Source organism: Balaenoptera ricei, chromosome 14 (assembly GCF_028023285.1).
Source record: "Balaenoptera ricei isolate mBalRic1 chromosome 14, mBalRic1.hap2, whole genome shotgun sequence".
Taxonomy (NCBI): Eukaryota; Metazoa; Chordata; class Mammalia; order Artiodactyla; family Balaenopteridae; genus Balaenoptera; species Balaenoptera ricei.
In genome coordinates, this window is record NC_082652.1 from 17,863,691 (window position 1) to 17,890,511 (window position 26,821).

The following is a 26,821-nucleotide window of genomic DNA, read 5'->3' on the forward strand; positions in this document are numbered from 1 at the left end:
AGATGCTAGAACGTCCCTTTGAGAAGAAATGACTGTTTCCAGCGTGTGCTCCCAACGACTGACTTACATGGATAAAGGAGAAGTCGTCCACCCTCTTTGCGGGGCAGGCGTCCGGTGCGGGCGGCCCCTCCATCCCGTCAGTGGATTCCAGGTCCGTGCTGGATCGGTCCACGCTGGTGCTCTGCTGGTCCTTGGAGCAGTCGTGCTGGTCCCCAGCAGAGGTGGCCTCCGTTTGGGAGGACACGGAGGACACGCGGCTGCTGGGGGGCTGCTTCTGAGCCGACGTGGCACTGCTGTCCGGGGATGGGGACTCGGGGGCCAAGCTATGAGAATGGAAGGAAGGGAGGGAGGCCTGGTTGGGCAGGTTGTTTCAGAGACCTGGATTTCAAGGAAGGGAAGGGGCAGAAGGTAGGGTGTGGGGTGTGCTTTATATGCCGGGAAACAAGAGACAGAACATCCCAGTTAGGAGAACCACTCTGGGCCCAGCCAGGTGCTGTCCATGGTGCCTCTAGAATACCTGAACAGGTGCAGAATGGGTGCAGAATGTCCCGTTCAAGACCCTCTAACCCTGCGCCGTCCAATATGGGAGCCACTGGTCACATGTGGGCCATTGGGCCCTTGCAATGCGGCGAGTGAGCGCTGAGCTGGGCCCTGAGTACAATCAGTACACACTGATTCCCAGCACTTTGAGTGAAAAAAAAAACGAACGTAAAATACCGCGTTAATAACTTTATAGTGATTACATGTTAAAATGATAGTATTTCGGGTATATTGGGCTCAATAGAACACATACTGTTAAAATTAATTCTGCCTGTTTCTTTTTTACTGATGTGGCTACTGGAACACTGAAACTGCATGTGTGTCTCGAGTTTGCAGCTTGCATTGTATTTCTGTTGCACAGCACTGATGTCGACCAAATAATCACCGGCAGTCACCAGTGGAAGAGCAGGAGGTGGGGAATCTCCTGCATTGTTTCATCCATCCATTCATTCACCCATCCACTCATTCATTCACTCACTCACTCACTAAAGATTTAGGGAGCGCTTACTATGTACCAGGCCCTGTGCTAAAAACTGTATCGTTCCATCCTCTTCACAATCCTACAATGATTACCCTATAATCCTGCAACGTCCACAACCCTAGGAGGTAGGATTAACCTCAGGAAATTAAATACTAACCTCGCTAAAGATGAGGAAACCGAGGCACAGAGGTGTGAAGTAGCCTGCCCAAAGGGACAGACCTGACCCCAGAATCCAGGTCCATGACCCTCTCCTCCTGGAATTTCTGCCCATAATGTATTCCAAGTACCACTTGGATAATTGGAACCACACAAGAGAGAAAATATGTCAATAAATCAAGCCATTAAATTAAATAGGCTCCCTGCTCCCCCCTTGAAAAGACCCCAAAGCCAAGAGCACAGGAAAGCCTTACCCTAAGGAAGGGGGGACGGGCACACCAGACACCACCTCGCTGATAGGAGGGTCTGCCCTGAAACACCCCTGAGCTGCATCCTTGGGCAGAACCTGCAACCCAGGTGTACTGGTGTTTCACTGCAGGAGCACAGCCATGCTTTTCGTCAGCTCGGGGAAGAATTTATTCCTTGGAATAGGCAGGATGTTTGGGTGTGGGGTGCGACTGAGGCAAATCCACAAAAAATGAGGGAAATACCACTGAGGAGGCTGCAGGTGGCGCTGCTGCTCAGGGCTGGGAGCACTGCAGCTCCTGGGCCCTTTCTCGGAGGAGGAGCTGCAGTGCCTCCGAGAGACAGGAGGGGGCGACCCCAGGACACAGGGGAGATGCCAGGTCCCAGAGGGAGAAGGGGCCTCCCAGGGTCACACAGCGACCGCAAAACCAGGACACCCAGGCTTCCAGACTCGCTCACTGATTAACACATATCACAGGTTAGGAAAGAAAACAAAAAGCCTTCGTGGATACTGGAAGGAACCTGTGCTTCCCTTTTTCTTACCCACTTCCAATTCCATCAACCTCCACCCAGCTTTAGTACCAATGCCAGCTATGGGACATAAACCAGCAGAGGGGTGTGGCCGCTCCTGACGGGTGGGGGGCAGGGGAAGGAGATGGGAGACCTGGGTCTGAGTCCAGCTCACCCATGGACACACCATATCCCTGGGCGTGAAACCCACAGATGAGGAAACTGAGTCACACAGTGACACAGCTGGTAAGTGGCCATGCCGGGGTGGACCCAGGTCTCCCTGACTTCAAAACACCGTGCGGGGGCTTCCCTGGTGGCGCAGTGGTTGAGAGTCTGCCTGCCAATGCAGGGGACACGGGTTCGAGCCCTGGTCTGGGAAGATCCCACATGCCGCGGAGCAACTGGGCCCGTGGGCCACAACTACTGAGCCTGCACGTCTGGAACCTGTGCTCCGCAACAAGAGAGGCCACGACAGTGAGAGGCCCGCGCACCGCGATGGAGAGTGGCCCCCACTCGCCGCAACTAGAGAAAGCCCTCGCACAGAAACGAAGACCCAACACACCCAAAAATCAATCAATCAATAAATAAATCTATAAAAAAAAAAAACAAAAAAAACACCGTGCGATCCTGTGGCCCACCGGTGGGAAGGGTGAGTTGAGAACACGGCAAGCCCACCCCCGGTGTCCACGAAGCCGCTGCTGTGTTTGATCCCCCGCCGCCAAGGGCGAGAAGAAGAATTGCATTTTTAAAACAATGAACAGGTGCAATGTATCAAGCTCCTACTAAGTGCCGGGAAATATGCCAACTGCTGCACAGGTTACCCTCCTGACAACCCCATGTGCCTCAGTCTTTGCCTCTGCAAGATGGGGCGATAGGATTAAATGTTATGTTTCAGTGCTTACAACAGTGCTCGGCCTGTCCGCTCAACACATCTTGGCTCTTTTTATGAGCGTCATTCCCTTTCTATGGAGAAGGAGCGTGAAATCTGGCAAATATAACTAATTTACCCAGGACCTCACAGCCAGCTGGAGTGAAGCTGGAATTCAGACCTGCCTGCCTCCTGAATCCAGGCGATGCTCAGTAACCTTCAGGCGTCTGCCACAGTCATAATATTCCTTCCCAGCCAGGCTGACACCTGAGGGGCCCTACAAGCCTCTAACAGCAGTGATACTAAATGCTGACATAGCTTATAAAGCAGTATCTGTAATATGCTCCTATATTTGTAAACACACCAAATACATACAGAAAAAAGTCTAGAAAGACAACAAAAAACATTAATGAAGGTTATATCTGTGTGCTGGGATTAGAGGCGATTTTCATTTTCTTTGTTAATTTTTTTTTATGGTAATGAAACACACGTAACATGAAATTTACCAGTAGTGCATTCACAATGTTATGCAACTATCACCGCTCTCTGGTTCTAGAACATCTTCATCTCCCCAGAAGGAAATCTGGTCCCTGTAAAGCAGTCACTTCCCATCCCCCCTCCCCCCAGCCCCTGGCAACCACAAATCTACTTTCTGTCTCTATGGATTTGCCTATTCTGGATATTTCATATATCATTTTAAAATAAGTTTTTTGTACATTCTAAATTTGTTTTATAAAAAGAAATGGTTTGCTCTTACAGTTACAGACCAAACAGGTCCTACTTAGTAACAGAGAAATCAGGAGGCAGATGGGCCACCCGGACTCCCGCCCGGAGGCCCCGCCCCGCGCGCCCTACCTCTCCCCGCTCCGGTGCTGGTCCAGCCACGTCCCATACTGGCTGTCGGCTTCCTGCACGAGGGTGTCAGTGTCCTTGGCCTCGGGGGTCCGCCTGGAGAAACACTGCTTCAGCTGATCCTGCGAGGACAAGCCAGAGGTTCCTATCAGGGAAAATGCTCAGAACCTGGTCCCAGCTGGTAACTCACACCGCATCGCCCCCTGCTCGAACACACCTCAGCTCCCTACCGCTCTCGGAAGCGGGTCCAAACGTCTGCGCTGGGCACGAGGGTGACCTACCATCCGGGTTTGCCCAAGACATCGCAGGATGCAGGACGGCGGGTGCCAAAGCCGGGCAAACTGACATGAAGGGGTCACCCTCCCGCGCCCTGTGTGGGTACCACCCTACCCCTGGCCAAACTTCTCTCCATCCTCACTGCTCCCAGGACTTATCAGTCTGGTCACGGTGCTCCCCCATCCATCCCCCGCCACCACGTTCCCACGGTCGCCATGCTTCCACCACCAGCGTCGCCAGCACAGCCTTCGTGGAGCATTTAACTTGTCCCTGGTGTTGATCAAGCTGTCTGCATATCACCTCGCTGAGCTGCAGTCCCATGGCAATCCCATGAGGTGGAGCTCATTACAATCCCCATTTTACAGACGAGAACACTGAGGCTTAGAGAGGTGAAGTGACATGCCCTCCATCAAACAGCCAGTAAATGATGAGGTGGGACTCAAGCTCGGGCAGGGGGCTTGGACTGCAAGTCCAAACTGGCAACCACTGTGCCCCACGCAGCCCGGATCCCCGGTTCTGTCACCACCTGCTCGGTGACTGGTCTCTGCCCTCAGCCTGGGCCCTAGGGAGAGGGTCCTGCTAACCACAGCACTGGCCAAAGGGCCCAACCTGGTACCTGGCCCATGCTGGGAAGCCCATAGATCTCCATCAAAGTCCTGGCCTCCCTAACTTGTTCACTCGACAAATTAAAAGCCCGTCCCTGGTGACTGACTGTTGAACTGGCTGACACTTGGGCCTCTGTGTTATTGATTGGGGAGCAGCTGGAATGTTCAAGGCAAAACCAAAACTCCAGCCCCTTGGGTGGCCATTGGCACAATAGCAATTCAAATGGCCTTGGCTTCTGAGCTTTGAAGGATGTTCCCAGTCACCATCTCTTGATGGCTTGGATGAGGAATATGGAGAGAGTTGGGGGTCACGGGGCGAGGGGGTGAGAACAACTTGGCCCCCAATTCCAGAAACACCGACAGGAGCATCTCACTCCTTGCGTTCCATTTGGGGTCAGGAGGCATGTTCTGCTGGAATGTGCTTTGGAGCATGCATCTCCTGCTCAGAAACCTTCCACGGCTCCCTACTGTCCTCCTGCTGAGATCCAACACCCCCTGTAATTGAGCCCCCAGTTTCCTGTCCAGTCCCATCTCCTACCCCGGCCCCAAACAGACGCCCCATCCCACCCACCGAGACCTACTCACTGCATCCCACACAAGCCTTACCTTCCAGCCTCTGTGGCTTTGCTTGTACCTTTCCCCCTTCCTATCCATCCCTCCCACCCCAAGCCATTGCAACAACCCACAGTGATCTTGCCTTCCCCTGCACTCTCCCTGCCTACTCTGGACTTATTTTTGTGCCAGGTAAAGTTTGACATATAAGTTATTTATGCAACAGACATCTACTGAGCACCTACCATGTGCTAGGCACTTGGGAACCAGGGGTGGGGGTCACTACACAGATTCTGTAACTCAGCCGAGGCAGCCTTTAAGATCGGACACTCCGTCACCTTTGTTCCCCACCCAGAGCCTGCCTGGCACCCAGTAGGTGCTTAGTGGCGGTGGGCAGACTGACCTGCAGTAGCTTATCTTCCTCCCAGTGGGGAGCACGCCTGCCTCTTCACAGCGTCCACGGAGCCATCCGTAGCAGAGCGAACATGTGTGGTCCTGCAGAGTGAGCAGGCGCCTCGGGAAAAAGCTCTGCTGTGTGACCTCAGGGCTTTTGTCTCCCTCTCTGGGGCACAGGGACGTGGAAAGATGCCAATGAGAAGACCCACATGATAGCTCCAAGGGCAGGACCTGACATTCAGGAAACACCCAATAAATGCCCATCTCCTTCATCATTCTCTTCCTCTCACCTTTTGGGGACACTTGCGTACCCCATGAGGGGATGCTATGGGTGAGGTATGTGCAAGGACCCCGGGGAATCAGGATGAACCTCTCAGTCACCCTGGTAAACAACCACACTCACACACCCTCATTTTGCTGCCTGTAGATTCCTTTTCCTCGTTACCAAAATCACAAATGCGTGTTGCAAAACATGTCAAAATTACAGAAAAGCACAAAAAATAATATTTAAAAGTCACCCATCAGCCAGTGACCATATTCTGCCATAATCCTGCCCAGAATTTCGTCTGGGTCAACTCACTTAGAGCACCATCGTTAACGGCTGAAGAATATTCTGCTGCCCGGACACAGCATTGTTCCTTTAATCGATCCCCAAGTATCATGGCATTTAGGTTGCTGTTCACCGTTATAATCAACAATACGACGAACATCCTTGGGGCTGAAGTGACACATCTCTGATGACTCCCACAGGAGAACTCCCTAGGTAGAGAATCGCAGGGTGGAGGGGTAGCACATACAAGCCAGCCTTGGAACAGTCCACCCAAACTGCAAGCCCACAGCAGCATGCGAGGGAGGCTGTTAGCACGCCTGAGGGATTCAGTCAGTCCCCAGGTGGGGAAACTTGGATGTTTTTGCCTTGAAAGGTCACCTGACATGGTCAGACGCCCAGCACCCTTAAGAGAGTTCCCCCTGGGACCCAGGAATGGAAGTGGTCATCTGAGCATGCTCCCAGCTGCTTATTGCTTTCAAAGTTGTCACAGAATCAGCCATTCCCTAACTTAACCCACCACATGGGTCGGATTCGGAGGCCAGAGGTCGGGGCCTGGGGGGCTGCCTCTGGTGGACTCGACATCCTTGTCCCCAGCAGCTTGCAGATGGCTGCAAGGTGGATGCTCGGTCTGTGCCCCGTGTGTGCCAAGCTCACATTAAGGCAGAAAGGTGACCGCTCAGGGACAGCTTACAACTCAGGGTTGGGGGTGAGAGGTTGCTGTCTCTGCTCCGCCCCAGCTGGGTGGTCTGGCCAAGGGACTCCACCCATCCAAGCCTCAGTTTCCTCAGTGGAAAAACAAGGGTTGTTTTGAGGCTTCAGGGAGATAAGCCCTGGAACGCGTTAAGCTCAGTGCCTGGCATATAGGTGCTCAGGACACAGGAGCTGATGCGATCAGAACCAGGTTCACGGCCCTCCCCAGAGTCAGGCAGGTGGACGGACTCTTGGCAAAGTGTGATTCTTCTCGGGCCCTCAAAACCCCCAAGAGATGGGGATCTTTCGGTGCTGAGTGATGGAGGAAGGGATCTGCAGGTGGGGCCTCTGGAAATCAGCATGGCAAGTTCCGAAGGATGCTAAGGGGTGGAATCAGGGCAGGAGGCAGGGGAATGTTTCCTGACCTCCTTTGGAAGGCTCTGGGCGGCAGGGTGTGGGGGGAATAAATGGTGCTCAGCAAAATACACTGGCTTCTATGCACCCCCATTTGTGGGCCCTCCCGCAGAGGTTTAAGATTCACGCTCAGGGATCTGTAATCCCCGCAGGCAGGGATGGAGGTCTTCTCCCTCCACTGCCTAAAGCCAGACTCAGGATTCCGGACAGCAGCATCCCTGACTCCTCTGTCACTCTCATCCCCGTGTCGGATCAATCCCCAAGCCCTTCAAAATCTCCATCAGGAAGACTTTGGCCAGCTCTGGGGTCCCCCTGCCTCCCTCACCTCTGCTCCCCCCCACCCCCATATATTCTCTTCCCATTACACTTTCCAAAGCTGAAATCTAAGCCTGCAGGGTCTCTGCTCAAAACCCTTCAGTAGCTCCCCAGGGTCAAGTCCAAACACCATAAGGATGGCTTGTGGGACTTTCATTAGTGGGGCTCTTTCCCCACCATCCCCTGCCCCTCCCCCATCCCCAGGCCCTCCCAGCCCCTCCCATTGGCTGCTCCAGCCCACTTTCCTCCTCTCACGTTCCTCAGTTGGCTACCCTCACCTCCAGACCAGCTGGAGCAGCCACCACCACCTGGCTGTCGTTCAGATTCCAGCTTTGCTGGCTCTTCCTCCAGGAAGCCTTCCCTGAACTCCCCTCACCCAAGGCTGACTCAGGAGCCAGCTCCCACCATTCCCTAGACCTCAAGTCTCTACATCTGTCCTGTCCAATATGATAGCCGCTAGCCACGTGTGGCTATTTAAATTTCATTTAATTAAGATGTTAAAAATACAAAGAATCCAGTTCCTCAGCGGCTCTAGCTATATTTCAAGGGCTCCATAGCCACGTGTGGCTACCATATTGAACAGCACAAGATACAGGACATTTCCATCATGACAGAAAGTTTCTACTGAAGAGCACTGCTGTAGAACTTCCCAAATTATATTCATTATAATTGACCTGTTTTTTTTCAGTCTCCCTTGGATGAGTACTATTTCTGGAGCCAGATGCCTGGATTTAAATCCAGGCTCCGTCACATAGATCCTGTATTCAGGCTGTGTGACCTCGGGCAAGTTATTTAACCTCTCTGTACCTCAATGTCTGGACAACGCAGATGTTAAGTAGTTGGTTGAATGCCTCCTCAGTCACTATGTTTTAACACAGAGCCCCCAAATCTGGAGTACTCCAGGGGTTAGGATCATCTAAGGGAATTGATCTTGCAAATGAGGCTTAAGAAATCAAGCTGTTTGTCAGTACTTTCTCCCACTAGTATCCTGGTAACCTTGTGCGCAGTGCAAATTATTCATGTCTCGTTACTGTAGCAGACCCCGGTGGCACTTCAGATCAACAAGGCTTGATCTTCACTCCCAGGGCTACGAGGCCTCAAGATCAACCACAGAAAGGGCCCAAAACTCTTCTGAAACTTTCTGAAAGTCAGGTTTTTAAGTTAGCTTTAAGGCAGAGTGTTCTTCCAAATCAGTTCTGCCTTTCGGGCTGCTATAAAAGCCCTCACTGTCTGCGGATGAGTAGATATCTACAAGGTGGTCTGAAAATACATGACGCATAAAGAGAAGCGTTGTCTGAGGAGCACATGTGTCCAAATTAGTCCAGCATTTGGGTCATGGGCAGGTCTTTTTTTTTTTGACATGCACCCCTGATGGATATCAACCAGCCACAATCCAAATTTCAGCTGTCATTTGTCACACCAAGTCATCACATCTTAACATTTATTTTTTTTTAAGATTTTTTTTTATGTGGACCATTTTTTAAAGTCTTTATCGAATTTGTTACAATTTTGCTTCTGTGTTATGTTTTTTGGTTTTTTGGCCATGAGGCACGTGGGATCTTAGCTTCCTGACCAGGGATCAAACCTGCACCCCCCACACTGGAAGGCGAAGTCTTAACCACTGGACCACCAGGTAAGTTGCGAATCTTAACATTTAGATCTCCAAGGACCCTTGAGTCCATTCAGCTGGCCCTTTTCAGATGATAAACTTTTTCAGATGATAAACTCAGAGGCAGGGATTGCTCACAGGGAGTGAGAGGCAGAGCTGGGGGGCCTGGAACCCAGTTTTCTGGGCTCCTTCCAGCCCCCCACCTTGTCCAGGATGCTTCAAGAGGCTCAGATGAGGAAATGCACTTTAAAATGCTCTAAAAAAAGCCTCGAGAACTTGGCGGGTTTAAAAACCACTTGCTCAGGCTAGCTCACCAAGCCCCAAGCTGGTGGTAGGTGAAAATTCTAGGCCCTCGTCTTGCAGGCAAACACGAATGCCGCAGCCCAGGACCTATAATGGACACTTTTCTAACACTCAGGCTGGGGAGACCAGCCTAACAGACGCCTTTGAGGGTTGTGTTTAAACAAGTGGCAACACATGTCCTGAAATTTAAAACGTGCATACCCTCGACTCAGCAATTTTAGCTCCAGAAATTTATCTCAAGAAAATCATTAGACACGCTCACCAAGACCTATGAACACAGACGCTTCCCCGCAGGAGAGCAAAGATTGCAAAATATCGGACATAACATTGCAAAACACTGGAATTGTCCTAAATATCCAGTAAGATGGGGATCGGTGAAATATAATATGATATATCCACATGATGGAATAAACACAGCCAAAGAAAATGATGCTCAGAAAGAATATTTACTGTCACAGAAAGATGTCTGCCTTATACTAGCAAATATTATTTTTTAAAAAAGGTAACAAAACAGCACATGTGTTAATACCAGCTTTGTAAAAACAAATATGTAAATGCATGTGAGAATAAGCAAAGGAAATCTCCAGAAGTTTCCACAGAAAACTGATACCAGTGGCATGTTATGTGGTGAGGAAACGGGCCGTCTTTCTGTTATTGATGATGATTTTAGTTAGTATCCACACTTGTGATTTTTTTATCCCAATATCATCAGATAATAAAATTAAATAAAATTAATTAAATCATTCCTCCAACACTATCATATAGTAGACATCACGAATTAAAAACAAATCAGAAGGGGGCTCTTCATTTCTTAATCTCTATCAGAGCCCAGCAAACTCTTTCTATAAAGGGCCAGATGATAAATATTTTGGGCTTTGTGGGCCATGGGGTCTCTTTCCCAACTTCAGTTTTCCTGTCGTTACCATGTCAGCAGCACAATGTCTGTGTTCCAATAAAACTTTATTTACAAAACAGGTGGCTAGCTGGATTTGGCCCACGAGCAGTTGGCTGATCCCTGATCTATACCCTTTAGACTGTCAGCTGCATGAAAATGGGGACTCCTTCATCCACTGCTGCACCCCAGTGCTTAGAACCATGCCAGGCCTGGAGTACTTGTTGAATAAATATTTGCTGGAGGAATATGTTTCTGAAAATAACTTTTCTGCACTGAGTAGGTGTGAGCTCCTTACCCAGAAAAGGCCGTGTCATTAGGGAAGGAGTGAGGAAAAGAGAAAATATTATGCTAGCGTGTATTTTGGGGTGTCTGACACATCAGCCTGGGAAAGAAGCCTGAGTCAGGACGGTGTTCGGTGGCCTGCGGCTGACGGGGCAATTCAAGATGTGCGTCCCCCTCCCCCCTCTGCAACTGGACACTCTCAGCTGTGCAGGGTGCTCTGGTGTCATGGGACCCAGGCTGGGGTGACGCTGGCTCTGTCCCAGTGCCCCCGGGGCCTGGTGGCACCTCCCTGCCTTGTGCCCAGATCAGACTTGCACAACAGCTGAGCAATAATACTAACAATAATATCAAGGGCTAACATTACTGTGAGCGCTGGTGATTATCATGACCTTGCACTTTGCCATCTAATGCTCCCAAACAACGCTATGTGGTAGGAACCGTAATGGACCCATTTTACAGGGGAGGAGACTGAGGCCCAGATAGGGGACCTGACACACCCAAGGTGGCACAGTTAAAAAGTGGTGGAGCTGCAATTTGAACTTGGTTTGCTTGACACCCAAGCCCCAAAATACTCCCCCAAACTGCTGCATTCTCCAGGCTCTGGCTTGACATGGAGAGCTTTGTAGGGCCTTCAATGACCATCTCACTGATGGGAAAACTGAGGGCCAGAGAGGGGAAAGGATGCCTGGCCATGCGTCGAATCCAGGTGTCCTGATCCCCTGGCCTGTGCCTGGTTACCACAGTGCATTCCCTAGCTGCACCCGGGGTGGGGCCTCAGGCCCACAGAGGGGAGGAGGGGGGCAGCAGGCCAAGGATGGGCCGAGTCCCCCAGTGTGTCTCCCATCCACCCTGTACCCCCTGCTCCAGGCTCTTAAGAGCACTGTCTGTCCCACCGTGGCCCGCAGGGCCTGGATGTCCAGTGCCCACTCTCCTGGCCACCTCTTCTCACCCTCACTCCCTCCCCTGTGCTGCAGCCACAGTGACGCCCAAACGCCCCGTGCACCTTCACAGCACAGCTGTTCGCCTGGCTAAGGGCGGCCTCCTTCACACCGCAGAGTGCGTGGTGGCCCCTCCGAGCAGATTCCCGCCCGAGTCTAGGTCCTTGTCCTGTCCCTCCGAGCCCTGGCCTCGGCTGGGGGTTCTCAGCACTTGGACGGTTCCTTGGATGCCTGTTCCTCCCAGTACACACAACCTCCAAAAGGGGAGAGCTGCGTCTCATCACCATTGGATTCTCGGAGCTTAGTTACAGCTCCTGGCACAGAGTTAAGTGCTCACTGAATAGGAAAGAAGGAGGGAGGAAGGGAGGAAAGAGGGAAGGTGGGGAGGAATGAAAAAACAAAAAGGAGAGAAGGGAGAACAAGGTAAGGCAGTCAGGCCAGAAGGAAACGGACAGGAACAGGGCAGGACAGAGCCCTAGAACGCTCTCCCAGTGCTGTCAGCAAACCCCGCACGGCGTCCCCTCCCTGTGGACTTGTGTCCCAGCCAGGAGGCATCGGCGCAGTTGATGGGCTCCTGGGAGTCCACAGTGTCACCTCAGGTGGCAACGCAAGCCAGGCCTTGTGCCCCTGCCCCTGCCCCACGCCAGGGCATGGTGCTTCCCGGGGAAGGTTGGTGGGACACCAGTTTCTGACCCCTCTCAATGGGCTCTGGGAACAACAGTGCAGTCTGGCCAGGTGTGGCCAGGTGTAGTCGGGTATAGCCAGGTGTGGCTTTGTGTGGCACACTGTGGTGGCTTGGATGGGGGCACAGCTAAGACAGAGAGCAAGACAGATGGAGAAAACACAACCGGGACTGGGAGGCACGCGGAGATGGGCACAGGGCGGGAGTGCCGGACACGTGCTGGGCCTCAGTGACGGGGCTGAACCGGCCCACCTGGGCGGTGGTGCTGCGGCTCCCCCCACAGGAACACACCTGTTCCTGGACTGGGTCCCCTGACCCATCGTGGTGAGCAAAGGTGCCAGGCTCAGCGCTGGCTCCCTCTCTGGATGACCTCGAGCAAAGCCCCCACCTCTCTGAGCCTCGGCTTCCTCTCTTGGTGACTTAGTGGCTAGGGATGGCAGGTCTCAGGGGCCCTCTGCCACTTGATGGCTCACCTCTGCCTGGTGGCTAATGTCCGGAGCTCACCAAGCCGGCCTGTGTGAGCTGTCAGCTGTTTCCTGGTGAAGAGGCATTGGTTTCTTCCCCTTTAAAGGAGTGCCCGTTTGGATTGTTCACACCCTTGCTGGGTTTCCGCACCTGACTGATGATGAAATGATGCTGTTCACGCCTTGAATAAAATCAGTTTTCATAAACAGTCTATGGAGAAGCTAGCAGTGCCTGGTGATTAGCAACGGAAAGCACGAACTTTTAGGTTGCAGGTGGGAAATGAACCTACCCCGGGGCTCTGATGAGTTGGAGGTGGGGAAGGCACTGAGATGGGGCAGACCAGGGCAAATCCAGCTCTGCCTTTTGGTAGCTATGAGCAAACCTCTCAAAACCTCAATTTTCCCACCTGTAAAATGGGGATGGGGAGGGTGCTTAGGGGAGTTGGGGGGATTTTGTAAGACATGTGGTGAGAGCTGCACACACCCAGCATACGGTAAGTGCCAAATAGATTCCAGTTGAGATGATGATGATGATGATGATGATGACGTCCACTGCTTAGCTCCCAGAAGCACATCATTTAAACAAACACTCTAACAAGGAGGCCTGACAGCTCTGTCATTCAGCTGAGAGCAAAGGGGCTGCCTTAACCAGATCCCTCAACATCTCTCCTGACCCAGACATCAGTCAGCTGCTCCCCTCCATCACAGAGTGAACTGACCCCAGCACACCTGCCCTCCTCCAGGGCCAAGCTGGGTACGCAGGCTGCAAAATGACAGCTCCAGCAGAGACACGCTGACTCTAGGGGGCAAGTGTGTCACTTAAAGTGACGGGAACACACGTTGGCAGCTGGTCCTCAGGAGGTGTGCCTGGTTCCAGCGGGGGGTGCCCCTCAGGGCTCCGTGGTCGGGGGGGCTTCCTGGCTCTCCGGACGGCCTCCACCTCCAAGTCTATAAACAGAAAGGACAGCTGGGCTGGGGGGCCCAGGCTCTCGTTGGCCTCAGAGGCGGGGTCTCCCAGACTCCAGAAACCCGGCAGGCACCCTGTGCTCTGGGTGTCGGAGGTGGGCGAAGAGGCAATAAAAGTAGTCATAACCAGGAACGTGTAAGGAGCACCCACTGCACGCCTGGCACCAAGTCAGATTTCTTATGTGCACCGTCTAGCCTAAGTCCCAGAGCAGATGCTTTCACACGCCCATTTTGCAGATGGACAGGTGCAACAAGAAGGGGCCTTGACACGGCTCTTCCTGCGTGCCAGGCTGCCGACATTAGTCCTCCCGACAGCCCTGAGAGGCAGGTACTGTGAATTCTCCCCAGTTTCCGGATGAGAAGACCGAGGCACAGGGAGGTGAAGCGACTCGCCCGAGGCCTCAGGAGTGAGTGAAGGGACCCGATTCAAACACAGGCGGCTCCAAGTCTATGGCCAGTTATGCCCCATTCCACCAACTCCTGCTGTCACTGCACCCAGGAAACGCCCCTCTGGGAGACTTCTTGGTATAGTCCATCAGCCGCTGGCCAATGCTGGCCCAGGTCTGCCTGGAATGTGTCCCTGAAACACAGCTCAGGCATCAGCTCCTCCAAGAAGCCTCTCCTGACTGCCTCCATCGGCAGCGGGACTGGGCCTCCCCTTGGGACCCCATAAAATCCCCCTGTGCTCAGCTCATCATACAGCTTATTGTGCTGGACTGTGCTTGCTGTTTGTTTGACGGTCTCCTCCAGGCTGTGAGCTCCCTGAGGGCAGGCACTGGGGTCTGTTCACCCTCAAACCCTGGCACCAAGTTAAGAGACGGCCACGGTGGTCAGGGGAGCAACTGACAATGGATGGATGCATGAATAAGTGAGTGAATGAATGAATGAATGAATCAGTGAATGAATGAATCAGTGTATGAATGAATGAGTGAATGAATGATCCACAGATGATCCCCGGACCCCTCTCTCATGTCCATGAACGATATTACTGTCTACTTAAAGACTCTTGATATATCCCAGGACCGTCTGTTTTCATATATGCCCTTAAATTTTAATTTTTGTTACATTTTAAAAAACCAATCTCTTTTCTAAAACATCATGTTCAGCATGCTGACAAACAGTGAAAGCGGACTGGCGACTGTGATAATTTTTTAAGGTGCAAAATGGGAGAGACTGATCCAAGGAGGGAGGACAATGCCCGCCAGATAACCAGGAACCTTCGTACAGGGGGAGGGGAAGGGGCATAGAACATTCTAAAAGTCCTGAAATACTTTTATACAGACAAATTCAATTTCCTTTTAAGTCTAAAGTTCTATTAATAAAAGGTCTACAGTTCTAAGGTTAAGATGAGCCAAGATAAAAGGGAATTTTGTTTTTTTAAAATGTATTTTTATATTTTAAAATTACAGAACAACCATAGCATGGGATACTCTTTAATTGTTGAAAGGAATGAGGAAGATGTATGTGCCTGATATGGAGTGACTTCCAAGATACACTGTCAAGTGAATAAGGCAAGGCTGGAAGCAACAGGTGGAGCGAGGAAAAATATATACGTAAATATTTGAAAATGCATAGAATATGTGAGAAGGACATAGGAAAACTGTCATCACACTTGCCTCTGGGAGGGGAACCGAGTGACGGGGGAGGGGGAGAGAGGGAGACATAGTTTTAAAATTCTACCTCTTTTTGTATTTTGTAACATTTGCTGTTGGTAGTTTTTTAAAATAAACGTTAAAATGTACGATTCTATGTAAATATATAATTCTTTCATGTCTCCTAGCATCTCCTCTTCATGGGATCTGCTCCCATCCACCCTGACTTGGTTCCTCCTGGAGGGATTCTTAAAACAGTGTCAGCCAAATTTGACTCTGTGTTTTTTTTTTTTTTGAAACATCACATGTCAAAACATCTCTCTCATGTTTATTTCAGGAGATGGCTCAACTTGTCAGGCGACAGAATTGCAGCCTTGACGTAAGTGTGAACCCGGGGAGGAGGCGGGGAGCCGGTGCGTCTGTCCATTGCCTCAGGATCCCAAATCCTCCAGCACCTCTCCCGGGCAGGACACACCCACCACCTCCTCCGCAATCTGTAGGCACATTACAATCTTACAGCACTGCCCCATTACCCCTGCTTCCGGTGATTCACCCAGAGAGATGCGCACGCACACACACACACACACACACACACACACATAGATGCATACACACCAATATACACATATGCAAATATATACACAAATACACGTACACCAAAAAAATACACAAAAACACATACATACACACAAATGCAAACACATACACACATACACATATATATATATACACAAATACATATACACAGCACACAATCACACATAATACACATTGCACATACAGACAGCACATACATAATAAACACAGATAACATAAAATACACACACGAATACATACATACATCAACTCACACACCCAAACATGCTCACAGCAGCAGCATTTGGTTTTTGGTTAACAGCAAACACAACCCAGTTGTCTTTCCATAAGGGCATCTGTAAACAGGTTTATCCCTGCAAGGGAATCCGTGCTGCCATCAAAAACAATGAAGTAGAACTTTAAGTGCTGATATGGAGATGTCAAAGCTGTTACAGAAAGTTTACTAGGAACAAGGGGCAGACAATTCCACCTTAGATCACCCTCTTGGTCATCTTGGGCCCCATGATTAATAATTTCCTATCCCAGGTACCCAAAGTACTTCGGGGCGCCAGACAGAAGGGGAGGAGAGTGCACACAGGGGCTCAGGAGTGGCGGGTGACAGACGGCATGTGACATGGCCCAGGCCTTGAAAAGTGGGTCAGATTGAACTGGTGGGGGAGAATGGAGAAGGCAGTGCAGGTGACAAAACAGCCTGGGGAAAGGTGAAGCGAAATACCATCTTTACTAACAGCGGGCTATGTTGGGGACTGGACAGACCCATCCCATCCACCCTGCCGAGCAGCCCTGCAGGAGAGGCTTAAGGACCCGCCGTGAGGATAAGGGGCTGGTCTGCAGAGATGGCACGGAGCACGGATGGGGCGTCTCTCCCCCTGGAGTGAGGGCAGGGCAGGGGCAGGGACCGAGCTCGGGACCTCTCTGCTGTTGACAGGCCTGGCAGCTCCCCTGTTTATGAGTGCCCAGCTCCAGTGAAGGAGGAAAACCAGTTGGGCTGACATTCCATCGCCTGGAACAGAGCCAAGGGCCCCGTTTCCTTCTGGTGCCCAGCCCAGCCTGTGGTTTTGTTCAAAGACCCTGCCCAGGGTCCAGGGCGCCGCCTGTTCTAACTCACAACTTGATCCACCTCTGCTTCCCAGTCCAGCCCTCGGGAAGCCAGAGAGGCCCTGGAAAATGCCCGGTGGATGGTGTCTCTTTGGCCAGCTCTTAGCAGCACCCAAGTCGGGGCGGAACTGCCTGCTTCAGGGTGCCGTTTGTTCATCACGTGGCTCACTGGGTCACAAGTGGGTGAGAGCGCTCGGAAGCCTCCGTCTCGAGCTCCAGGATTCGGGGGCTGGTCCCCATGCACCGCTCCAGGCCAGCTTACCACTGGCTGCTGGCCAAGCCCAGAGGCACGTTCAAACAGACACTGCACCTTGGTCAAAGCCCACAAACAAAATAACAGACCCATTTGCAAGGAGCTGGTGCCCATGCAAGCTTTCAGACATGCTGGAAAAGCCCTGGGCATCCTTGGGGCCAGCACCCACTTAACGGGACTTGGAAGGCAAACCTAGTGATTTTGAAAGGCTCCCAAATGTGTATTTCTCAATGTGGAGACAGCATCCAGGCGCGGGACCCTGGACGTCTGGCACTCGGGCACTTTGGCTCATCCTGGGTGAGATGGACCACGGCCAGGTGCCAAGAAATGCACTTTACTGCATCGGCCCCCAAAGGGTCCTCCCACCGACCTGTGAAGTAGGTTTTAGTGTTACAGCTCCGCTGGCCCCAACCCCTAACCCAGGGGCCAGACGCATTCTAATTCAGATTTTAGAAAGGCAACAGGCGAGTGCACATACTGTATATTGGGAGGAACCCCCAGTGGGGTCTAGAGGAGGGTCTGCCAACCTTAGAACTCTGGCCCGTTGCAGGGGGGCCGTCGCTGTGCGCTGGAGGGGGCTAGCAGCCTTCCTGGTCTGTACCGACCGATGCCCGAACCCAGAGCTGTGACAACCCAAACTGTCTCCAGACATTGCCAAATGTCCCTGGGAGGCAAAGTCGCGCCTGGTTGAGAATTACTGGTCTAGGTCCTGCATTCTCTACAGGAATGATACTGTCCCTAAGGGAGTGAAAATTGGTTCTTGGTGGGGGGAACCTTGGCACAGATATGCATACAGTACACATACAGATGTACAATATTAACCATGATATTAAAATTTCCTGGAACGGTAATTAAGAAAAAATTTTAAAAGGGCCTTTGGGGGATGATAATGAAAAAAATACCCAAAAAAGTGGATAAACACTGGGGTAGTGCAACACCCCACAATCAAACGTATTAATATTTCTGCAGCAAAATGTATAAATAGTCACACCGTGTGTAAATACTATTAATAACCTCATGTCAGTACATTGGTACAGGGTGGTTTTGCTACAAAGGAGAGCTTGGTGGATTTCAGAACGATGGATAAGGGTTGCATATCTGCTGCTCCATTTTATACAGGAGAGAACGGAGGCTCAGGGGAATTAAGCAACTTAGCAACTTGCCTGTGTGCGTGCACGTGTGCTCACACCGAGGTCTAGCTGACACCAGAGGGATTTAATCAGTGTGCTGCAAGAGCTCTTTGCCTCCGTCCCAGTTACCCGGCTTCTAAAAGTTATTCTGGCTATGCAGGTGCATGAAGATGAATGTCCAGTGATGTTTACTGCAGCATTATTTACAAGGCAAAAAGACTGGGAACAACCTACGTGTCCAAAAATCAATCTGGGCCTGACTAAATAAAGTGGGCATAACTGGAAAAATGGAATATAGTACAGCCACTGAAAATGAGGCTGCAGGTCCATGTTCATGACATGAGAAGTTAGTCCTAGAAGAGAAAATGTAAGAGAACTAGGTACAAAAGCATTCCTGCAGTATAATTCCATTTTGTTGACCTATCTGCAAAAATATGTATATATATTGCATATATATTTTTGCATGGATATATGTATACATGTATATAGCATGTATATGCAAATATATGCAAAAGATTATTTATATACATATGTGCGTATATTATATATCTATGTATATATTTTGCATATATATTGCACATAGGCAAAATATGAATATAGTTATATATGCGTGTGTATCTATCATATTCATATATATGTATACATTTTGCACATATATGCAAAAAAATCTTAAAGGATATAGACATGTTATAAAGAATATTTCTAGGGGTGGTGTATTAAGTAATTGTTTTCTTCTTTCTTGTCTGTGATCTCGTTTCTCTACAGTGAGCATGTTTTGAGTAGTTTTTTTTAAATAGGAGAAGGACCCAGCACACACCCAGGCAGGCAAGCACTATGGCTGTCTGGCCCAGGGGGAGGGGGCAGAACGCTGCTCACCCCTTTTCACCTTCTCTCTGCCGTGGTGAGAGCTGGTGCTTAGTCTCCTACAGACGCAGACTTGTCCCCACCCGGGGATTTAACTGCCGCCGGCAGGGCAGGGTCCTTCCTGTTTCCCAGCCTTGGTGTTAACGTGAGAGTATCTGGGGACAGAGGAGCAGACAGACGAGGCCTTAGAGAAAGGGAGGGTGAGAACAGCCTGAGAATGTCTACCGCCCAGTCCTGCTGGGCCTGCCCTGGACCCCCACCCACCTCCTCCGCTCAGCACAGAGAAGGGGCCCGGGCTCAGTCAGACCTCGGGTCCCTGGCCGTGCCTCTAATGAGCTGTGTGACCTCAGGTGAGTCTCATGGGGCCTCAGTTTCCCCCTCTGTAAAATAGGGGCCATCACTGGGGTTGCATCACTGGGTCAGAACATCATCCACGGGTTCTGCTGCCAGGCAGGGAGTGGCCACCCTCTTGGGCCAACTGGTGGTGCCCTATCCAGCCCTTCCTATACAACGCCACCACCCAAAAGGGGAAAGGTGGAGAAAGAAACATGTCCATCGCACAAGCCGCAGGATCTGGGACGTTCCAACAGAAAGGGGGCTCAGAGGTTGCCTGGAGCTTGCCCAGGACAACAAGCACTTATTCAGTGCCTGCTGTATGCCAGCTCTCTGCTAACGATGCTGAGGCACCTCAGATATCTGCCCGGGGGCAGCTTAAAATCAAGTTGGGGAAGTGGACGTGTAAGCAGATCATTTCAACAGGGAGCAGGAAGGACAATGGGCTGGAATGGTTGCAGCCAGAGGAAGGGCCTGGGGGAGATCAGGAAGGCTTCCTAGAGGCAGTGACTCTTGAGTCTTTCATGAGGAGCTGGAATTAGCCAGGGTAAGGAGAGGGGCGGTTAAGGTAAAGGAATAGGATGTGAAGTGACAAGGAAGCTTCAAGGAGCCCAGTATTTATTCCTTGGGCATCAATTCAGAAGTGAGAGGAGAGAGGCAGGGGCTGGGATGTTAGCTACAGACCATGCAGGGATTCAGGGAAGAGGGATGCCGGGTTGACAGGTGCCTTGGGGCAGACAGACCCAGGCTCCAGTCCTGTTTCCCAAGCTCTTAGAAGCTGTGTGGCCCTGGGTAAGTTGCTTCACCTCTCTGGGCTTCAGTAACAGCAGAGAACCACTCCAGTGTCCATCACTGATGCCAGCACTGCATGGGATAATGTTCTGTGTGAAGGGCTGGGTGAGTGGTAGGTACCCGGGAAAGGACTGCAATTGCTATGATGCTCGTAAGTCAGAATCACCTTTCTGGCTCTGAAACCAGCAGGAGACACAGAGCTGAAGAGGATGATACGAGGGGCTTTTAGGAATTAAGTGTTTCGGAATCCTGGTACAGATCACTGCACTGCCACCACCCAGGTCGACACTCCTTTAGAGGAGCTGGCGGGATTTATAGGAACTGTAAGAATTCTTGCAGCAATGACTATCCTCGGCTTCCGGGAAATAAGGCCTTGGCTGCAAACGTTATTCTCTGGAGGGGAAACCCCGGAGCAATTAGGGGAGTGAGATGCAATGGAGACGAAGGACAGGACGGAGAATCCTGGGCGGGGCAGAAACCTCAGCTGAGCACCCCCCATCGTTCCCTCCCTTTACCAGGCTCCCAGCGGCAAAAGCCAGGCGAGCTGGAGGCTCCTGGAGGCTCCTGGGCTGACATCTCTCCTGGCCCAGTGCCAGCTGGATAAAGTCCAAGCTCCTTGGCTGGGCACCTGCAGCCCCCAGGACACCTTCCAGGCCCCTTGCTGGCCGCTCCTCCTTGCCTAGATCCTGCTTCAGGGAGACTGGGCCACGTGTGGTTCTGCCACGAGCGTGCTGTGCTGCCCGGAATGCCTGTCCCTGCCTGGTCTGCTGAGGAGCTCCTGCTCTACCCTTAAGACCCAGGTCTCCACAGGGGAGCACAGGGGAGCAAGCAGTTCTGACTCATAACTCTCCTAGAGCACTTAGGACCCTGGGCGGCAGGGGCTTGTGTCAGCTCTGACCACCCCACCCCAAGACTCGTGCCGCTGAGGGCTGGGATCAAATTGGGTTTACCTCCCTCTTCCCAGGGCCAGACCCAGTGCCCAGCACAATACAGGTGCTTTGAGGAAGTCGGGAGGGATGGAGGGAGGGAAAAAGAGAGCGAGGGGAGAGAGGGAAGGAGGGAGGGATGGAGGGAGGGAAAAAGAGAGCGAGGGGAGAGAGGGAAGGAGGGAGGGATGGAGGGAGGGAAAAAGAGAGCGAGGGGAGAGAGGGAAGGAGGGAGGGATGGAGGGAGGGAAAAAGAGAGCGAGGGGAGAGAGGGAAGGAGGGAGGGATGGAGGGAGGGAAAAAGAGAGCGAGGGGAGAGAGGGAAGGAGGGAGGGATGGAGGGAGGGAAAAAGAGAGCGAGGGGAGAGAGGGAAGGAGGGAGGGATGGAGGGAGGGAAAAAGAGAGCGAGGGGAGAGAGGGAAGGAGGGAGGGATGGAGGGAGGGAAAAAGAGAGCGAGGGGAGAGAGGGAAGGAGGGAGGGATGGAGGGAGGGAAAAAGAGAGCGAGGGGAGAGAGGGAAGGAGGGAGGGATGGAGGGAGGGAAAAAGAGAGCGAGGGGAGAGAGGGAAGGAGGGAGGGATGGAGGGAGGGAAAAAGAGAGCGAGGGGAGAGAGGGAAGGAGGGAGGGAAGGACCAAGCCCCAAGACTGTGGATGATATAAAGAAGGCACCGAGGTACTAAATTACTATGCAACCAAGTTCCAAGGCCCTCATCTATAAAAATGGGGACTACAGAACCCACCTCTCCAGGCAGTTAAAGATTACACACGATAGTAAGTGCAAAGGCCCAGGGACACAGGAAGCCCTTCCTCCCTCCTGTCATTCACCTGAGCACCGGCCATGCGCAGACACCTTGAACAGCAGGTAAGTCCCTCCCCTGGGGGAGCTGACATCCTAGCGGGGGAAAGAGACAGAATGCAGAGCAGACTGCGCTACAGACTGCGCTGCGAGGTGATTCGTGTCGTGGAGAAAAATAAAGCCGGGCAGGGGCTGAGGAGTGCTGGGGGTGCGGCGGGGGGGCTGCAATGTTAAACAGGCCATCAGGGCAAGTGTCTCTCTTGAGACGTTTGAGCAAAGACCTGCAGGAGGCGACGGCGGCCAGGCAGATATCCAGGAGGAGGGATGGGCCAGTGCAGAGGACGAGGCAGCTGTTGTTACAAGTGCTGCCGCCACCGCAGACGGTGTTTTCTGGTACCTGGTGAGCTGACTTAGGAGCCTGGGCTGAAGCACCCCACTCTCCCTCCCCCATTTCCCCAGTCGCATTCTAAGTCTAGCATTTCCTCTGCCCACTCTTAAACCTCCAGCTGCCCAAATAAAAACGCGAATTAAGCACACAGAGTGTTAGGCGCTTCCTTCACCCCCGTGGGGCAGCAAGGCCAAGATAATCGGAGGCCCGGGCTGGTCTGGACACTCCAGGTGGGAGGGAGGCAGCAGGCGGCCAGGGCTGAGGTCCGCCTGGTGCATCCAGCTTCTTGGTTCCCCAACAGACCCCACTGCACTTTGTTCTCTTGTATTTTATTTTTAAACACTGATTGGGCACCGACTGACCACATGGAGACCCACGCTGGGGGCATTCATAAATGTCATCTCCAGATGTGAAAAACAAATTGGGGGGCTTCCGATATTCTGCTCCCATTGGGAGAGGGGAGCACATTACCCATGGTCAGGATCTCATCTTCCAGATGTGGGAAACAGGTTCAAAGCGAAGTGACCTGCCCAGAGACTCATGGGAGTCAAACCCAGGCAGCCCGGCATCAACCCATCAACTCAGCCTCCTGGGTTACACCTTCCTCGCCTCCACTTTAATTCTAAACAGCGTTTTAACAGCCAACAGCACAAGCTTGGCCCTGGGAACTGCTATTGTTCCCAGATGTTTTCATGATAAATAACATTTCAGCGATCTGTTGGTGAGGCCTGGGGGAAGTCTGGGAAAAGCAGAGTGATTTTTTTTTGGCCCCCCCTCCTGCCACAAAAGAAGTGCAGGCAAGGGATCTTTCTGAGCAACTCATCTTGGAAAAGCCACGTGATGTGGGAGTCCAAGCGTCACAGTGGATCTGAGGTCAGAGAGACCTGGGTTCTGGTCCTGGCTGTGCCTCATACCAGCTGTGTGACCCTGGGTAACTCGATTCACCTCTCTGAGCCCATGCCTGGTTGTGACTACTAGAACTTTTTATACATTACTGTCTATACTGTACTAGTATTAGATTCTACCAAACACTGCTGAGATGGTCCTACCTGCAAAGGACCTTCCGACCAATGTGAAGTTCACTTTCTGCACAGTTAACTTTCCCCCCTTCACCGGGGTTTTTTTAATACACAATTTATAACCAGAGTTGCATATGCACCCGTGCACACTCTCACGCACACCACTGGCAAAAGGTGACTCTGCTCTCCTGCCTGGGTTTTCCACCGAGAGCACTGGAGCTGTCTGGGACCGCACCTAGGGTCCAGGAATCCGAGGCCCAGAGGGGGAAGTGGCCTGGGCAGGTGACACCACGGGTGGAGGTGGTGTTCAAACGAGAGGCTGGAGGCTGTTTCTGCTGCTTCCCTCCTGGAGGAAGGTCAGGGCGTCGCCAGGACCAGTCCCTCCCAATCCCCCTGGAACATGTCAGCAGGGTCATGGTCAGGCCGGGCTACACTGTGGCCTTGGGGAAATCACAGTCATTGTCACTGCCCAAGGGGCAGGTCACTGGAGGACTCTCAGCTTCAGAATCCAATTCTGCAGCCTGCGCTGCCAATGAGAATGAAGACAGAAGAGGAGGTGGCCGAGTCCTGGGCCACCTCTGAGTTTCAGCCGCGGCGGCCACCCTCCACCCCCTCAGGCTTTCCAACACTGCGATGATGCCGGCGGCCTGATGGTTTTTTAACTCAACCCACCCACACTGGGGAAAAGAGCCAGTGGCGTTTTTTTCAATTCTTCCTCCAGCTTCCTATTTATAGCATGTTGACAGGCAAGGGATGGTTTCCAGCAATAATTAGGGAACCCACACCGGGGACCCAGGCCTCAGGTGGGCCCCATGGCTGTCAGGTGGCTCTGGGGACCACTGGGATCCACTCACGGTCCCTAAAGAGAAAGGATTCCCAGGTGTGCATGGCCAAGGGGGATTAAAAGGAGGTTAGTCAAACACTGTGAGAGCAAAAGGGCCACAAGCCTCCCGTGGGGGACACACCCCTTGTTCCTTCTCCATTCTTGCACTGTAACATCATCAGGTCCTAATATTAGCCACGCGGGGACACTGGCAAGGTCTGGGTTAACTAACAGCGAATGGGACTTGCACGGGGTTTCCCAGGGAAAGAAGGAGGTTTCGAGTGGGAACCCCTTGTGTAGACAAGCGTGGGTTCCAAGCCCTGCTCTGCCCCTGCCTGGCAGTAGGGCCCTGGGTCAGTCCCTTGGCCTCACTGGGCCTCAGTTTCCCGATCTGTACAATGGGGACAGTAACCGTCCTTCACTCAGCTATTGTGGAAGACCATACAAATATTTGTCTTAGCTTTGGCGAGTTTCAGTCTCCTTACACCAGAGAACACGTGACTCTGAAAAGCGTCCCAGCCCAAAGTCCACGCTCAGTTTTGCCAAACCTTAGAACTGCTCTAGGAGTTTGTCCAGTGGCCTGCGAGGGTGGGTATACAGGGAATGTCATTTGTTGAACTGGGCCAGGTGGAGAGCCGGGGGCCAGGCACCGTTATATTTACCAGGGAGGACATGGCCCCTGCAAAGGAGCGTCGGCCGAGCCAGATGTGTGTGTAAACCCCTAGAATGAAAGTGACCAGCAGTGAGTGGGGATTAAATCGTCAGGTGGGAGTCAAAGCAGCTCCCCGGAGCTCCCTGGGCTTCACCCGCCTGGTTTAAAGGGAGCCCAGATGGACTGAGAGCCGCAGACAATATCCCGCCGGTCTCAGCCCCAAACACCATTTCAAAGCCGGACCCACAGGCCAAGATGGCAGTGGTGCTGGTTCAGGGGGACAGAGCTGTAAACCCATGGGGCTCACTCGCCCCCTACAGGGAAAGAACCAGTCTCGCTTTTGCCTTGAGAAGCCCCTGGGAAGGGGTTGGATTCTACAACTTGTGGACAGGTTTGTGCACGCTGCTAATTTTTTCCTTCTCGTGTAACTGGACATCGGAACCATTGCCGTGGCTGAAACGTTCTGACAAATTAGAATATCAACTGGGATGGGTTTCCCATTGCTAGGCAACCAGGGGCTGTCGCTACAGTGCACATCCCACCCCCCGCCCCCCGGGACTTGAGTGTGGAATTACGGGGTACTGTAGATGTTAAAGGTCTGCCCGCAGAAATGCTTGACGGAGGAATTTGCAGCTCATTAATTCTTAATCTTGAACAAACACCCACCACATTTGTGATGTTTCCCAGCTTAGGGGGGTGCTGCCACGTGACTCACCCCCATTGCATTTTCCCCTTCTTCTGCCCCTATAAGGCAAGGACCATCCACTGTCTCATTTAAAGCTGGGGGTATGGCGGGGGGGACTGAGGTTTGGAGAGGGAGAGGGGCTTACATACATAGTGGAGCCAGCGTTCCAATTCACGTCTACTGAACTCCAGACCTTGGCAGTTGCCAGGCAGACCCAGGAACTCGTGTTCTAAATCAGAACCACTGGAACTCAGGTTCAGGAAGTTGGAAAATGGAAATCCACTTTGATGGACCATCTCTTTAAATACAATAAATGTGGGGAGATGCCTAGCCCCGATCGGCTGATTCTGATTGGGACCCCTCCTCGCAGGAGCAAGGCTGGCGGCTGCAGACCGCCAAGTCCCCGTCTTCCTGCGGCCCTCCCAGGCAAGCCACATCAAGAGCGCCCAGGCTCCCCCTTCTTACTATGTAATTGCCTCTCTGAGCACCACAGGCAATGGGCGTTCCTTTTGTAAGTACCTTCAGAGCAGGATCCCCCGCATTCCCAACTGAGAAGAGACGAACACAGATGCTCAGGAGACCCCTTAAGACTGTGCCTAGACCCCGTACTAATTCTTCCTCCTGCTTCTCAGTCAGGGGCTGGTGGAGGGGGTGTAACTATCTGGCGCTTTTCTCTGCTCAACCACTGAAGCTGGCTGTCCCTTTCCCTCAAAGTGAAGAACAGGCAGGGGGTGGAATTCCCAAGCCCCCAAAAGACAGGCCACCTCCCTGAGTTCTCTGGAACCCTCCTGAGGCAGCTTGTAACCACAGACCACTCTGATGTAGGCACAGAAGTGTCTGGCACACAGTAGGCACTCGATTTAAGTGCTGCCCATGTGGAGTAACCCACTTGGCAATACTTCTGTGGGTTGGAGGGACACAGTCTTGCATTTCTTTAAAGAACTCTGAATTCCCTTGAAAGACTTATATTTGAAGGTTTCTTTCACCATTGCAGGTTGGCAGTCCACCTCTAGGATGAAACCAACAGATGAGTAAATAAATGGAGATGTCAGAATCAGGAATTGTGCTGTACTGGAAAATGGGTATATGTTCAACTTGGGGCTTCTTAATAAATCCAAGCAACACGGACAGAATTGATCCAAAAGGGTGGCTCGTGCTATAGGAAAGGAAAAATATGAGACTGCGCAAACTCATTTCTACAAACGAACCCACAGAGATCATGCAGAGACTGTGGCAGGCAGACTGTATTATGAAGCATACATATCTACTGCCTCTCCCTGC

The 26,821-nt window shown here is 52.0% G+C and overlaps 1 protein-coding gene across 5 annotated transcripts in view; it reads right to left on the reverse strand.

Moving 5' to 3' along the window:
• The window catches only part of KIAA1671 (KIAA1671 ortholog), a 187,053-nt gene that overhangs the window by 14,725 nt on the left and 145,507 nt on the right, over nucleotides 1-26,821 (reverse strand). For all 5 annotated transcript variants that reach the window (XM_059895209.1, XM_059895210.1, XM_059895213.1 and 2 more), the window contains 2 exons: nucleotides 3,657-3,775; nucleotides 68-323 (listed from right to left, as the gene is read on the reverse strand). In XM_059895209.1, the coding sequence (XP_059751192.1) occupies nucleotides 68-323; nucleotides 3,657-3,775 (375 nt within the window). The remainder of the gene's footprint in view (nucleotides 1-67; nucleotides 324-3,656; nucleotides 3,776-26,821) is intronic.